This window comes from Sardina pilchardus, chromosome 18 (assembly GCF_963854185.1).
Source record: "Sardina pilchardus chromosome 18, fSarPil1.1, whole genome shotgun sequence".
Taxonomy (NCBI): domain Eukaryota; kingdom Metazoa; phylum Chordata; class Actinopteri; order Clupeiformes; family Clupeidae; genus Sardina; species Sardina pilchardus.
Window position 1 is genome coordinate 19787033 of NC_085011.1, and position 15839 is coordinate 19802871.

The 15839-nt window shown below is 45.2% G+C and overlaps 1 protein-coding gene across 1 annotated transcript in view; it reads left to right on the forward strand.

Annotated features, from left to right (window-relative positions):
- The first annotated feature begins 317 nt into the window (after positions 1 to 317).
- dst (dystonin) overlaps positions 318 to 15839 on the forward strand; it is a 95634-nt gene continuing 80112 nt past the window's right edge. Inside the window, exons 1-19 of the mRNA XM_062519954.1 lie at positions 318 to 1587; positions 3743 to 3909; positions 6345 to 6457; positions 6839 to 6945; positions 7902 to 8021; positions 8580 to 8675; positions 8839 to 8966; positions 10843 to 10936; positions 11120 to 11274; positions 11521 to 11977; positions 12360 to 12488; positions 12576 to 12653; positions 12845 to 13006; positions 13502 to 13606; positions 13945 to 14040; positions 14182 to 14307; positions 14609 to 14761; positions 15054 to 15208; positions 15465 to 15591. Coding sequence (XP_062375938.1) covers positions 796 to 1587; positions 3743 to 3909; positions 6345 to 6457; positions 6839 to 6945; positions 7902 to 8021; positions 8580 to 8675; positions 8839 to 8966; positions 10843 to 10936; positions 11120 to 11274; positions 11521 to 11977; positions 12360 to 12488; positions 12576 to 12653; positions 12845 to 13006; positions 13502 to 13606; positions 13945 to 14040; positions 14182 to 14307; positions 14609 to 14761; positions 15054 to 15208; positions 15465 to 15591 — 3360 coding nt within the window. The 5' untranslated portion in view covers positions 318 to 795. The remainder of the gene's footprint in view (positions 1588 to 3742; positions 3910 to 6344; positions 6458 to 6838; positions 6946 to 7901; positions 8022 to 8579; positions 8676 to 8838; positions 8967 to 10842; positions 10937 to 11119; positions 11275 to 11520; positions 11978 to 12359; positions 12489 to 12575; positions 12654 to 12844; positions 13007 to 13501; positions 13607 to 13944; positions 14041 to 14181; positions 14308 to 14608; positions 14762 to 15053; positions 15209 to 15464; positions 15592 to 15839) is intronic.

A 15839-nucleotide genomic window follows, 5' to 3' on the forward strand; every position in this document is an offset into this window, starting at 1 on the left:
ACTGTGCAGCGCAGCGGTGCCCATGTTTATGCTTCAGCTGAAGAACACCGACCGGCTCGGTCGCAATTTTGTTTTCCGTCAGAGAAGCAGAAAAAAGCCCGGCGAGGCTAAAGGCGTGGACTACTAGGCGCTCTCGGGCTCACGCTCCCTCTCTCCGACTCGATCTGTTTCTCTTTCGCACGGCCCACGTTTATGACGTTAGTTTTGGATTAGCAGGGCAAAGGGAACAGTTTCAAAGGTCAGCTGAGATTCCAGACGTCCGGCTGATGGCGCAGAGCTGGCCAGCCTGAGAGCCAGAGCAGTCGCAGTGGAGTTTTGACGCGAAGAGAGCAAAGAGAGAGTGATAGAGACAAACACTGTGAAAGAGTGAGAGAGAAAGGGCAGAAAGAGGAAAAGGAGAGGGCAAAGGGGGTTTGCCTGGGGCGCCTCAACAGCTCTCCCAGAGGGAGTTAGCACACGGAGCGACAGCCAAGAGGACGTCAGCGACTGACGAGAGTGTGCTGGGCGGTGAGGTTGACCGGGCTGGCTGCCACCTCTCCCTCTCCCTCTCCCTCTCTCTCTCTCTCTCTCTCTTTCTTTCTCTTTTCTCTCTGTCTCTCCCCACCCGCTGACTGAGTAAAGGAAAAATGTCCATCTCCCTGTGGAATAAGGAGTCCGCTTGCGGCAAGAACCGGAGAAACTGAGCGGCAGGGCGGGCGGGCAATGCGAGATCGGAGTTCCGCTGGGGCGAGAGCGAGCGGTGCCGTGTGCGGTTTGTCCGGTGGGAAATAGCGGGGCATGTGAGAGGAGTCCGCCATGGGGAACATGTGCGGCTGCGTGCGCGGGCCGAAGGAGGAGTGCTACGTGGACCCCAACAAGGCTCCGCTCACGCCGGGCGTCAAGGACCTCCGCGGCGGCGGCCGCCGCTACTTCCAGCGGAGGAAGAAGCGCAAGTCGGGCGACTTCCAGCCCGGGGACTCTCTGAAAAGCCGCGGAGGGGAGAGCGTCCAGAGCGGAGCCCAGCAGGAGCCTCCCCCGGACGGGGCTGGCGAGAGCCGTGACGGGGCCGCCGGGTGCCGCGAGACGGAGGCGGCGAGGCCCAAACTGGGCAGCCTCAGCGAGGGCGTTTACGTCGGCGAGGTTCCCGTGGCGTCCAGGTCCCGCGGAGGGGCTTCGGCCGCGTGTCGGAAAAAGCTCGCGTCGGCGCACGGAGCACGGCGGGCGAGCGACGACGATGACGATGCGGACCGGGAACTGGGCGGTGAACCCGCCGCGGCGGAGCGGAGCCTTCGCGGCGTGACCCGCACCTCGCGGCGCCTGGCCCAGGCCAAGGACGGCCTGCTGGAACGCCGGCTCCTGCAGAGGCAGCTGCGGCGGGCGGTCAGCTTCGGGGCCGTGGAGCACATGCTGCGGACGCTGCGCGCCGGCCAGCGGGACGCAGAGGACCGCATGCTGGAGGACGTCAAGGGGCTCCGCAGGCTCATGTGCAGCACGCAAGTGCACCGGAAGCGGAGGCGGGCGCACACATGCTCGGAGGCTTCCGCTTCCCAGGGTTCCCTGGACGGCATCCAAAAACCGGTCAAGTACACGACCGTCAAACCCTCTGAGGTAATGTAAGCACCAGGCGTCCATATGTTCAGCATCGGGACCTGATTAGTGCTTAACTACGCGTCTAGAATTTCTAATCGTCCATGTGCACCATGAGCGCCGTCTTGCTGTGCTTGCTGTCGTTGGGCTACTCCGTGAGCAGTGAAATAGCAGTCACATCTTGACTAGATGAAAGTGAGAATATAGCCTGTTCTGCTCCTCATGTATGTGAATGAGGAATGAGTTTCGTTTTGAAGTCACTGAGTGTTGATCTGCTTCTGTCTTCTTTCCATGTCTATTGTCTCAATTGCCCAGCTTTCCCTGAGACCATGCAAAAGGAAAGGCCTTCTATAATTGCAAACAGAGCTGGGTTTAGATCCAGTCAAATGGTAGCTCGGTTTGCAGCCTAATAACACAGTGAGTGGTGAAAACGTTCTCATTGTCAGATGTTCATTTTTAAAGGCCGGCTTACCACAGGACGGTAATTATCTCTCTAAGGTTTGTAATTACAGTAAAACGATTTATTTTTTGTAAATGAATGACGTCACCTGGATCTGTGCTGTTTCTTTAAATGTGGTGTAGGCCAGGCCCCTGATGTTACAGACCAGAGTGGAATGGAAAAGGCATTAGGTTAAGCGGTTATTTCCCCGCCGAATCTGCTTGGCCAGCGTTTTGTTCGTCGCACGGCTAATTTGAGCAATTTGCCCTCGGATGGTTGCTTCCTAGTGGCAGCCGTGAGCATTGTCCTGCACAGTGTCTGGTGATAGAGATGTAATGAAATCCTTATGCCTCATGGTTTAAGCCCTCATATGGGTCCTGCAATGAACGCGATGAGTGTCACGTCATCCGCCAAGATTTCTGCGGGATCGTGTTTGTTTGATGCTCAACAATCCCTGTGAAATGTGATATTTTCTCTGGTTTGGAGGGTGCAGGCCTGACCGGTTGCATTTTCCCTGCCTCAGCTCTGATAGATGGGAGGCCGTAAGAGTTTCTTTAGGGGAGTGATGAAGGGGTCTTTGAAAGGGAAAAACACCCATTGCAATGCACCCAATGACCTTGATCAGAGGAAAAGTAGGCTGAGAAGCTGAGGTTTTAGCTTCTATTCTTTGTCTGTCATTTCATGGAGGGCGTTGCATGGCCCATTTTCCTGTTTTTGTTGGATTGAGGCAGCATTAAGTGCCATATAATGTCGGTTTTGTAATTTTTCACATAGTTATGCATATTATGAAAACCACTTGCGGATGCTTTTTTTTTTTTTAAACTGATCAAAAAATGTGAGTTGGTAATGAGCTTCAATTGTATTGACCCACTGACTGATTTAATGAAAGACTGAATGAATAAATGAATTTGGCAAAAATATAAAATCGGCACTCACTCTGGCGTGTCAGCCTCCTCTGTCAGTTTATTGCCAAGACAGCAAAAGTACAAAACTATGCCGATCAAAACAGTGTTGTTGTTCTTCTTCATCCTATTGGCTGAAAATGTGAACATGTGAAAGTGTGTTTTTGTGGGTAGAGTGTGGAGGGGTGGGTTTCTGGGATGCTGCTGTTGAGCTTTCTGGAGGTGATGATGGCCTAATTCAGTGAAACACTGATGAAGGAAGGTGCTTGCTTGATAACTCCAGTGAAATGTTGGTTATGTTTTTTGTCCACAAATGTTGCTTTGTTGGTGATTTTGTTTGTGATGGTCAATAAGCCTGGTTGTCGGTTGGCTGCTGCATATAGCACGATGAATTTAACATATCTCTTGTGTATATCTGAAATTCCTCTTCATATCTGATCTCATCTTATCATCATTAAGTCATTAATTAAGTCATCATTTGCCACTTTGTTATCTTGTTATTTGTTTTTTTTTTTTTTGTTACATAGGTTTGCTGCAGATTGTGTTATTTATGCAGTTATAGATAAATATAAAGTTTCCTTTTTATAGGTATATAGTTATAGTTTTATAGTTATGGATATATAGATAGTATCTTTCTTTGTATATAGCTTTAAAAGTATTTCTTCATCTTCTGTTCAAAATGTTATATTTATATTGCATGCAGATTGCACCAGAGGAGTGGCATTCAAATCTCGTTGTACAACATACAATGACAATAAAGGCTATTCTATTCTATTCTATTCTATTCTATTCTATTCTATTCATTAAGTGTGTCCTTGTCTTGCCCCCTCCACAGATCTCGGACATCCACGTGACGGGAGAGTCCGAGGACATGACAGCCAAGGAGCGTCTGCTGCTCTGGTCGCAGCAGATGACCGAGGGCTACGTGGGCGTCCGCTGTGACAACTTCACTACCTCTTGGAGGGATGGAAGACTGTTCAACGCCATCATTCACAAATACAGGTAACTGTCATGGCCAGAGGCAGCAGTCTCATGCCACAAGATTAGGGGGCAGGTGGCCAATTATTTTCTTATCTTGATTTTCTTTCCGATTAGGTCAGTCACATTGTTCCCATTATTTTATAGTCAGTCGTAATATGTCATAATCCATTCCTCAGATGTCACACACCATGTTCCAGTCGTTTCCTTATGGTAGGGTAATGGTATAATCCAAAGTTCACAATTGCAGGTAGCTTATGCATACACACACACAACAACAACACTGGAGGAGAATGATTAGCATGAGCATGTGAGGGTGTGTAGCAATATGTGCTAAGTGTTTAGTAGAGCATCAATCCTTTGTCAAATGAAATGCAATTAGTCACACAAACTTTTATGGGACGGGTTTGCTTTGCTTTGCAAGATAGTTGGCTTTTACCAATTTAAGTAAATCGTCGCTCAATCAGTGGTCGAACATACAGTAATAAAGTGATTTTTAGGTGTGATTACACACCCTACCACATAGCTACTCATGCCAATACTTCAGAATAAGTTTCATGTAGCTGCTAGGCTATTATGGCTAATCAGATGAGCTATCATTGACCATGACATTGCGTTGGACTACCATTCATTGATATGGTCAGTCAATACAGTTTCATTTTTTTGTCCTGCTGTGGCACGGTTTACCACAGTCATTAATGAAGTTCTAAACTGTGACCTACTAGTCTGGTACAAAACATACTGTATTGGTTATAGTAATTTCCTGCATAGCATATAAGCCGCAGGATAGTGTTTTATGCAAGTTAAAAGAAACAAAACCATATTTACTGCCCCCCTGTATTAACCTCATAGCTGAAGAAATTTTGCTAAATCAATATGTAAGCCGGACTAATTACGGTATTTATATTGGTTATCTATAGGCCTACTGTACTTTTCTGTCATATTAACACTATGGTTAGGCCCATTGTATCTGTTATTATGCTGAGCCCGTTATGTTGCCCACACACACGCACACACGCGCACACGCACTCACATACCACCACAATGAAGTTTATGATCATTGTATCATTACTGACGGTTATCACATAATTTATTTCAACATACATCTCATTTCAACATATGTCATTTCAGCAATAGCTATGATTACAGATGTAGGTAATGATACCTATCTTCATCACTCAATAAGAACTGTCATGCCATTTAAAGCTATCGGAATATGGCTATGGGCTATGCTCTATGGGCTGTGGCCCGCCCCACTATCTCATGTTAAATGCTTATGTTGTATAATGGAGGATGAAGGAATGTGTCAGTGAGTTTTTTGTGCCCTCGTTTTCGCTGCTCTATTTGTGATTCGGCAGATCGTCCCCCTTGTACCCCATTTTAATGTCACTCTGTACCAGGAGTGTTGTGAGCAGTAGGTTGGGTTAAACTTCGATATAATTGGAAATGACTTTGTATCCCAGCTACCCTAAAAACGAGAGACAAAAAATGAGGCCTTCTGTTCCCCTCTGTCTCTTCTCTCTCTCTCTCTCTCTCTCTCTCTCTCTCTCTCTCTCTCTCTCTCTCTCTCTTCTCTCTCTCTCTCTCGCTCACTCTCTTTTCTCCCTCTCTCTCTCCCTACACAACCTGTGCTGGTTCTCTTCAGGAGGCTGTGTTATTATACCGACACATAATCTCAAGTATGCATAAGCAAGCGCTTTAGTCTGCAAACAGCTTGGGGTTTGCTGTGGAAAGTTTCCACTGACCCTTAAACCCTGTTGTCGGAGTCGGACTAGCTGACCTCCAAAGCAAACACACATTGACTCGGCTCGGCTGGGGCATCAGGAACACATCAGGCATTTCCTCTCTGTATTTACAGTCCCCTGGGGTGCCTTGTCATTATTTCCTTGCCCCAGTTTTTTTCGGTCATCTTTGTGAGACAATTGTGTGTGAGAATTAAAAGCAGCTATAGATGAATGATGAATGACGAGTGACGTGATGTTTCAGTCGCATGGAGTCGCTGTTCTAGATGAGAAAGCGTGCACTAACCACAATCAGAACGGCATCATTGTACATACAGCAGTATATTGTATGATATAATGTATTCAGTAGATGAATCATGCACAGCTGCTATTTACTGCAGTGCATCATTGGGAAAAATATACACATTGTATACATATGGTGGCCATTAAAGGCTGTGGTGTTATGATTCTAGGTGTTATGATTTTAGGAAATGTACTGTATGAGCTCCTTATGAGATATTTCTGAAAATCTTCCATATATTTTGTCATATCTAGATAAAGACCTAGATCAAGTTGTTTTGAAGCAGAATTTTCAGAAATCTCTTCAGGGCTCATGCTCTCTAGCACCACTGTGTGTTCCTATGATGTTCCTGTGATGATGCTGAAACTCCAGTGCTTTGTTTGTTGTGGCCCCTCAGTAACTACCGCTAGATGACTTATTTATCTCTCTTGCGCTAGGCCCGACCTGGTAGACATGAGCAGAGTGTCAGGGCAGACCAGCAGGTCGAATCTGGAACAAGCGTTTGGCGTGGCCGAGCGGCTCGGTGTTGCCAGGTTACTGGACCCAGAGGGTAAGTGGCATTGGGAATAACTCATCCATTCTTGAATTTCCCCTTGGGGATCAATAAAGTAACTATCTACAGTATCTATCTATCTATCTGTCTGTCTATCTATCTATCTATCTATCTATCTATCTATCTATCTATCTATCTATCTATCTATCTGTCTGTCTATCTACACAGTATCTGTCTATCTATTTATCTATCTATCTATCTATCTACAGTATCTATCATCAATAGCGAATTGTCCCAAGAATTGATTGCATGACATAAATTGTATTTAAAAAAGTTGCAATGCATGACTGTATTCAAATATGTTCGCAATAAAAACTTCTGAACGTTTGGGTAAAACTGTGTGTGTGTGTGTGTGACGTGTGTGTTGGTGTCTTTCAGATGTGGATGTGCAAACTCCAGACGAGAAATCTGTCATTACCTACGTTTCAACACTGTATGATGTCTTCCCAAAAGTACCTGAGGGGGCTGAAGGTGTCAGTGCAAATGTAAGTACATTGATTTCTTGCCATTTGACTATATCACACGTGTACAGCATAATGAACTTCATTGACTCTTTTAAGACCACAATGTTCAGCTGGAATGCAGCTATATAATCATGTGGTTTGCTGGTCATGAGAAAAGACTGTTTACACTGAATTTGGTGGAAGAATGGTAGGAGACCTATGGTCTGGCTGCTCTTAGCTGTGCTGTTTAGTCAGTAGTCGAGGGAACAAGCTGATAAGTCTAACTTTTTATGAGGGGCCGTGTGAGGACGTAAACCACAGTCTTTGTGTAGTGACACTGCCTGTGAAAGAGCTAGCGGAACACTAGCACGTCTCTACAACTTTGTCAACAGGGATCCATGATGCGATATTAGAAGCACTATTGCACAGCGGACTGTTTTCAAATAACACCATGTGCAGTGTGTTATTTGCATACTGCATCACACCATTATGTGACCAATGGAGAGTGAATGCCTTGTGTGGATGTTGGCTGGCATTTTTGGCACACCGTATAGTAGTTTTGGTGGGAAGAGGTGCAGTTTTTAAAGGTCTGTTTTGTTGGACTCAATCCTAGAACAAAAAGAATGTTTCCTGAAGGCACGCTGTCATGTTGTGGATAGAGTTTAGGTGTGTAGCACACGAGGCAGATGTAAATGTAAGCGTGTTTAGGAACGTCGAGGAATGTGTCTGTTTTGATAGCAGTGAAAACTTCCCACAGACTCCTGATTCTCGGTAATGATATGTGATATCATGTTATGGTAACATTTACATTGTTCTCATTGTCTATAAAACCACAGGGTGGTCTATTCCAACAAGCCTGCATAAATCACATTTTATTATGGAACTGTCATCTCACCAAATAGCTGCTGTTTTACAGTCATACCTCCTACCGTTCAGTCGTACAAGATGTGTGTGTCTTTTACAATGATTTATTTTTTGTTGTTTTCACCTCAAAACAGGATGTCGACATTAAATGGGTGGAATACCAGAACATGGTCAATTACCTCAGCCAATGGATCAAACATCACGTGGCTGTCATGTCAGACAGAACGTTCCCCAACAACCCTGTGGAGCTCAAGGTGAGAGAAGAGCAGTTAGATGTATCCTATATACTGTATGCCTTCAAGTTCAGTATATCAGTCAGGTGCAGTGACGTGGCAACATTGCAAGTAAACAAGTCATCTGGTGATCTTAGTACTTTTCTTACTTTTATTTCAGAATAAAAGTTGGATGTTTAAGTTGTTAAATGTTTATGTATATGTTATTTAAATGTGGATGTATATGTTAGAATTTCAGTTATATTAATTAGAGTTTTGGACCCTACATTTAAATCTTATCTTTAATTGAATATCTATTGAGTACATGTTGAATATCAGTTTGTCTAGACTTGTGTGGGTCTACATGCTGTCCATCAGATGAGAAGGCACACTTGCCAGGGTCTAAATGCTGTCCATAAAATGAGAAGGTATAAGAGTGACTACTGCTGGATTGTTGCAGTTGTGCTGGAGCAATAGAGTCTCTAGAGTCTCCTTGTCTGACAAATTAACTAGCTACATGAACTGAGAATCATAATCATGTGAGTATGCTTTTAAATTGGAGTGATCTAATCATTGTTTTTATATATATATGTTTTCCAGGCACTTTATACACAGTATCTGCAGTTTAAGGAGAGTGAAATCCCACTAAAGGAGAATGAGAAGTCAAGGATCAAGCACCTGTATAAAATGCTGGAGGTAGGTAGAACGCAAGTTTTTCCTCAAGCTTTTCATTAAAGATTTTTCTAGAGCTTTTCTCTTCATAGCTTCTTCAAAGTGAGAGCATTTTTGTAGACCAGCTGTTCTCAAACTCTCTCTCTCACTCTCTCACTCTCTCTCACTCCCTTTTCTTTTGCGACAGGTGTGGATTGAATTTGGTCGTATCCACCTTCCCCAAGGCTACCATCCCAACGACGTGGAGAAGGAGTGGGGGAAGCTGATCGTGGCCATGCTTGAGCGGGAGAAGAGCCTGCGGCCAGAGGTGGACAGGTATGAGGCTCTCCGCTCCTCCTGTGGCCGCCGTCGCCGGTGCCTGCCTGCCCACCTCGTCCAGTCTGATTTATGACTCGCAGTAGCGATATCAGCCCCCGCAATCCCCCCTCAGCCTTAAGCCCGCGTTGATTAGAAATGCAGATTCAGCAGCTGTCTTGGTGGTGAAGCGCCTGGTACTGTAAGATCGCCGGTCGGAATGGTCCTTTTTGTTGTCCTGCTCATGTGATTTTTGTGGGGTTCGTATATTTCCATGCTTATGACAATCATGTTGAAGTCTTTGTGGTGCTTGGACATTAATATGATAGATGGGACAGAGGTGGAGGTATTCGGATGCTTCTGGAATGTACCTGAGACGAGTGTTATGTCATTTTGACAGTGTTATTGCACCTAAGTAGTCCCTTTGAACTTGTGAATTAGTTGAAGTGACTGTTTTATTTAGGCTTTGTGCAGTAGCCTACCAGATTGTTTTCAAACTAAAGAAAAGCTTTGGAACACCTATAGCATTTTATTTTCATTCAAAAAAGCTATTTTGAAAAAGTATTTAATGTAGAAAACTCTTGACAACAACAGAAAGCAAAACAGAAATGCCTGAACACTGCTACTTACTGTATTCAGCTGATTCATTGGGATTTGTCGCACCTTACAGTATAACACTGGACATTGTTGAGGAATAGCTAAAGACAGTCAGATCAGTCTCTTAGCAATTGCCATTAAGTGATTTCCAAGTAGCATGTAGGTACCAGTATTTAAATGCTGTATTTTGCAAAGCCGTTGGTGTTGGGATTTTCTTAAAATTCTGCAATGGCTTTGCAGTGTTTACATACAGAAAGTGCACATGGATAGATGTTGTGACAGACTTTGGGACTTTGTTATGTCTGGAAATCACCCAGTATTTTGTACTGTACGTATAACTATCTATAATCACCATTAACATAGGCATTGCCCCTGAAAAGGGTTAAATACCAGCTGGGCTGGCAGTGATGGATGACAGTTAGAGGGGGCACTCCTCCCCTCCCCTCCCCTCCCTTCCCCTCCTCCCAGCCCCCCTGCACAGACTGTAAATGCCCCAACCTGTAGGGAATTATCTTCAGAAAAGGCGACATATCGGCATCACCCTAAGGCAAGCTTTCTTATGTAGGCGTGTGTGTGTGTGTGTGAGTGTGTGTGTGTGTGTGTGTGTGTTTGTGTGTGTGTGTGTGTGTGTGTGTGTGTGTGTGTGTGTGTGTGTGTGTGTGTGTGTGTGTGTGTGTGTGTGTGTGTGTGTGTGTGTGTGTGTGTGTGTGTGTGTGTGTGTGTGTGTGTGTGTGTGTGTGTGTGTGTGTGTGAGTGAGTGAGTGAGTGAGTGGGTTGGACCTGGATGCATCTGCTCCTGCGGGAGCATCCGTTGGGACATGTCTGAGGGGGAGTGTGCCTATAAAGGAGAGGTGCTGCTGGAGCTCGCCACCATAGGCGCCTGGGTTTGCGTTACCGTGGGGACCCGCTGTTCAGGCGGGCCGGTGTCGGACGGAGGTGCTGGCGCGGGTGATTCGTCGGTGTTAGGGCACACACGTTCCGTTTAGGTACCGCGGTCGGCTACCATGAGCAGCAACCTGGTGTACTGTGGGAGCATCTCGTCCGTGAGCAATAGCACGTTGGCCAGCATTGGTTCTTCGGAGAACCTGCTGTGTGGGACACTGGAGGGTCATTCGAGCACCCCCGTTTATCTCAACAACAACTCTGTGTACGGGCCCAGGTGAGATCTAAAGGGCTCCCAATACACCTGCGAAGGACACTATGCTCTAATGGCGAAAACTGTGAGGTTGGCTTAAGTATGTGTCACAGCTTTTAAATGCACAACCCTAATGCATGTTATGTTGATTTTATTGTTTTTCAGACTTGAGATGCTGCAACAGATCGCAAACAGAGTGCAGCGGGACTGTGTGGCCGGCGAAGACAAGCTAGCGTTGGCACGCATAGCTCTGCAGTCTGTAAGTAGCGCACAATAACATGCACTTGTCAGTAAAACTGCATATCCCAATAGCAGCTGATGTCTGAAGTTGAAGCTTTTGGCTTGAGCTGGTGCTCATTCAACATGCTCATTCACACTGCGTGGGGATTTGTGTGTGTGTTTTCGGTTTCTGATGTGTTCTGATGATTCATATGTGTCACAGGATGCCAAGCGGTTGGAATCGGGGATCCAGTTCCAGAATGAGGCGGAGATTGCAGGGTATCTCCTGGAGTGTGAGAACCTTCTGCGGCAACAGGTGGTGGACATCCAGATTCTCCTGGATGGCAAATTTTACTTGGCTGATCAACTTGTTCAAAGGTTTGTACGCCAGCTCAAGTTTTGCTACCTTTATTAATTATTTTTTTTATTTTTTATTTGTGGAACAGCATTGTTATTACATCATATTTACAAGCAAATGTCCTGAGATTAGATTGTATATTGTATATATTGGTGTATGTTATGTACTAACACACAAAACATATTGCACATGTTTTTATACTTTGGGTGTGCGTTTTAGATAGATTTAGTAAATATTTGACCTGAAAAATCTCTGATGTTCTCCAGGGTCTCCAAGCTTCGGGATGACCTGTTGACCCTCAGGTCAGAGTGCTCGTCGGTCTACAGTCAAGGCCGCACGCTCACCACGGAGCAGACCAAGATGATGATCTCGGGCATCACGCAGAGCTTAAACTCAGGTTTCTCCAGCGCTGGACTCACCCCGGCCCTCACCCCCGCCACCCTCACCCCCGGGGGCCTCGCCTCTGGCCTGACGCCGTGCCTAACCCCCGCCATGACCCCAGCCATGACCCCAGGCCTGCAGACGTACGTTAGTGGAGGAGGAGGCGGTGGCGGTGGTGGTGGTCTTGGTGGTGTTGGAGGGATGGACATGGGGACTCTTCAGCACCTCAAACAGATGCAGATCCGCAAGCCCATGGTGAAGTCGGCCGACCCCAACCTGAGCGAAGAGGAGGTCAACATGAGCTACGTGCAGGACCTCATCAACTGGGTGGAGGAGATGCAGGTACGGACATGGCTGCTCACATAGAAACAGTGAGGGAGTATGTTGTGGGATATATGCAGACCTCTTCTTAGCAAACCTTTGATCCTGTTCGATCCTGACACCATCCTGTCTCTTAATTTTAATACTCTAATTCTAATTTCTTTAGTTTGTAGTTTACTCCTGTTTTACTTTTGTGTGCAATTAAAGGCCTCTACATATTAAAAGGTTTAATATGCATCAGCATCTTAATTCTTCAGATCAAATATTCAACTTTCACATTTTTTGTTGATGTTCAATAGCACACACACACAGTGTATATTTAGTTGTAAATATAAAAGATTGCTCCTTAAAATATTATTTATGCGTATAAGATGAATATTCCTCTGTGCATTTTTCTCTGAAGGTCCAACTGGATAAAGCAGAATGGGGATCTGACCTACCAAGTGTTGAATCACATCTGGAAAATCACAAGAGTGTCCACCAAGTGATAGAGGAATTTCAGATGAGCCTGAAGGAAGCCAAGCTTAGCGAGGTACAACATGGCGCAACATGTCCCCTTCTCTTCTAGTTCCCTTGGAGTGATTTAAGATGTGTGAATTAGCATGTGTGTTTTTCACAGATCCAGATGAACCAACCATTTAAAGCCAGTTACTCTGAGAAACTGGGCATATTGGAGAACCAGTATGGGAAATTGCTGGTAAGTCATTTCCATTCTTTCTTCATTGGTATCTTCTATCACTATATTTTATGAATAATGACCCTCAAGAGATACCTATATACCTAGATAACTGAAAAACAAAAACAACAAAACAACAAACAACAAAACATGTAAAAACACGAGAACACAATTAAAAGTGACCTTGTTGTGACCTTGCTATTGCCCATCAGAACTGTTCGCGGGAGAGAAAGAGGCACCTGGAGAGTCTCCGTGACTTTGTCTCCCGGGCGACCCAGGAGCTCATCTGGCTCAATGAGAAGGAGGAAGAGGAAGTGGCCTTCGACTGGAGTGACCGCAACAGCAACGTCAATAAGAAGAAAGAGTACCATGCTGTGAGTTCCTGACTCATGACCTTCCAAATATGGCGTTATAGACCAAATCACTCCGGTACTAGGGCACAGCCTGATTAGGTGCAGATAGATTGCAGGAACATTTAAATGGCAATAAAAAGGAACGCTCTACCGCACACTGTTGACTTTTATTCGCTTTTATTCGGAGCGAACAATGCGTTTCACATACAACGACCTCAGGTCTTCAGAGATCCTTTTTTAATGTCGTTATGAACGTTTGGAATTGAACTTTACATCAAGAGCACTTTTCAAACAGTTCTCATAGCTTCCTAGAGTGTTTACTTGACTCAGGAACCAAACAGGAACCACATGTGTGTTGCTCTGTCAAGTGGACATATGACATAAGATGAGGTTCTCTTTCGGGATGCATAGATAAGCACTTTCTATCTGCATGTTAGCACCAGCGTCGTGTTAATTTCACAGTGGTATGAGTAAGTGTTTTGGGATGTATCAAGTGTTGCTTGCTTCCTTTTGCAGGACCTGATGAGAGAACTTGACGAGAAGGAGGAGGTGATCAAGTTTGTGCAGGACAAGGCTGAAATGCTGCTGGCTGAAAACCATCCTGCAAGACTCACCATTGAAGTAAGAGGCACACAGCAACCTTGCCAAGCAGTAGACTTCATTTTCACCCAACACTTCATACTCACCAAAAGCTAGCACATGCAAAATATTAATCAAGTCAAGTTATTTTAACTGAAGTACATTTAAAAACACAAAGTGCTTTACAGTCAGACAAAAGTCAGTGTTTTTTAAATATGTTATACTATAATTATAATCATACAACATTTAAATACGTTATACTACAATTACACAGTTATTTTTTTTCTAGTTTTTTTCCACTAGTAGTGGCATAAAATTGGCGTAGTGGTATTTCTCTAATGTGTTTAACGTGTGTGTGTTTGTGTTGGGTGTGTGTTCAGGCGTATAAGGCTGCCATGCACACCCAGTGGAGCTGGATCCTCCAGCTGTGCTCGTGTGTGGAGGAGCACCTGAAGGAGAACAGCGTCTACTTCGAGGTGAATAAATCTCAGTTCACTTCTCGATAATACTGTGCCCTCCAGGTGGATCTCCAGCTGTTATGTAACATTGAAATATGTCTTGGAAAAAAAAAGACAGACTACGACTGTGACATAATCAAATTGTATGCCCTCCAACAGTTTTTCAGCGAAGCCAAAGAGTCCCTTGACTACCTGAAGGGCCTGCAGGATGCCATTCAAAGGAAATATGGGTGTGATCGGACAAGCAGCCTGCACAGGCTTGAAGATCTAATCCAGGAGTCCATGGTGAGAGCATGCCTCTCTTTATCCTCATTTCTTATGATCTGTCAGTGAGGCTATTATAGCAGACATCCGTCTGTTTGGCAGCCTATTATGACTGTAAAGGTTAAGGTGATGGAGATGTCTCAGATATCTCGCTGATAGGTAGATAGACGGAAAGAGAGAAAATGGATAGAGAGGAAAGAAAATGGATGCAGAGAGAAAAAAAACAAGTGTTCTTATCCTAATTTAAACGTTCCTCCTTTATCCCTTTCTCTCTCTCTCTCTCTCTCTCTCTCTCTCTTTCTGCCCCCCCTCTCTCCCTCAGGATGAGAAGGAGCAGCTCCTGCAGTACCGCAGCACGGTGGCGGGCCTGGTGCGGAGGGCCAAGGACGTGATCCAGCTGAAGCCGCGGAGCCCCGACAGCCCCATCCGAACGTCCCTGCCCGTCAAAGCCATCTGTGACTACCGCCAGATAGAGGTACAGTATCGCTTACACCGCACTCACTCACAGCTGCTGGACACTACTGTACACTCCGGCTTTTCATAGCACTCACAGGGCCTTAGCCTGGACAGGACAGGACTCTGATGATAGGGATAGTTAATATGTGATCAGAGATAGTGTAGTTCTAATAGTAGTATAAACGTATAAAAGTGATTTATTAACATTTTAAGCCCATTAAAATGTTTAACCACCGTCATGAGGTTAGATTTTGCCCTGTTTATATCTGGTCATTAACATTCTCTTGTGTGTTTTGATGGCGTGTTTACAGATCACCATCTATAAAGACGACGAGTGCGTGCTGGCCAGTAACTCTCACCGGGCAAAGTGGAAGGTGATCAGTCCAGCAGGAAATGAGGCAATGGTGCCCTCCGTGTGCTTCACCATCCCACCGCCCAATAAGGAGGCGGCGGACATGGCCAGCAGGTGAGCCGACCACAACAGGAATTCTGGGAGGTGTAGTTAATTAGCAAGTGGAATATGCACAATAAAAACAAAACAGTCATAACACATGGCTGACGATTGAGTCAGCCGCTGGAAGAATTCGGGGAGGCATGCGGATTATGCACAGTTTACGCCATGTCAGTCAAATAAAACACTATGCATTAAAGAACATGTTTGAACAGGGGTGTGGAAATTCCAGGTGTGATATAAATGTTGTTGTTTTTTTTTTGCTTCCTAGGATTGAGCAGACCTATCAAAATGTTCTAGCACTCTGGCACCGGTCCCATGTCAACATGAAGAGTGTGGTGTCCTGGCACTACCTGATGGCAGACATCCATGCCATCCGGAACAGCAATGTTGCCTCGGTATGCTACTGGTCTTTGCATCCACATGTCTTGACAGTCTTTGGCAGAAGGAGAGTTCTTTCAAAGTCTAGGAGGACCCCAAGGAGAACTGGCAGTCAGTGGCATGTGTCTGTCTGTCACGTCACGGTGGTGCCTAAGAGCTCAGAATTTACCTCAGAAATTCAGTCAGTCATTGCAATGGAAAAATAAATCAACTTCAAACCAAAACACGGAATTCTAGAAACAGCCAATAGTATTGGCTGGAACTA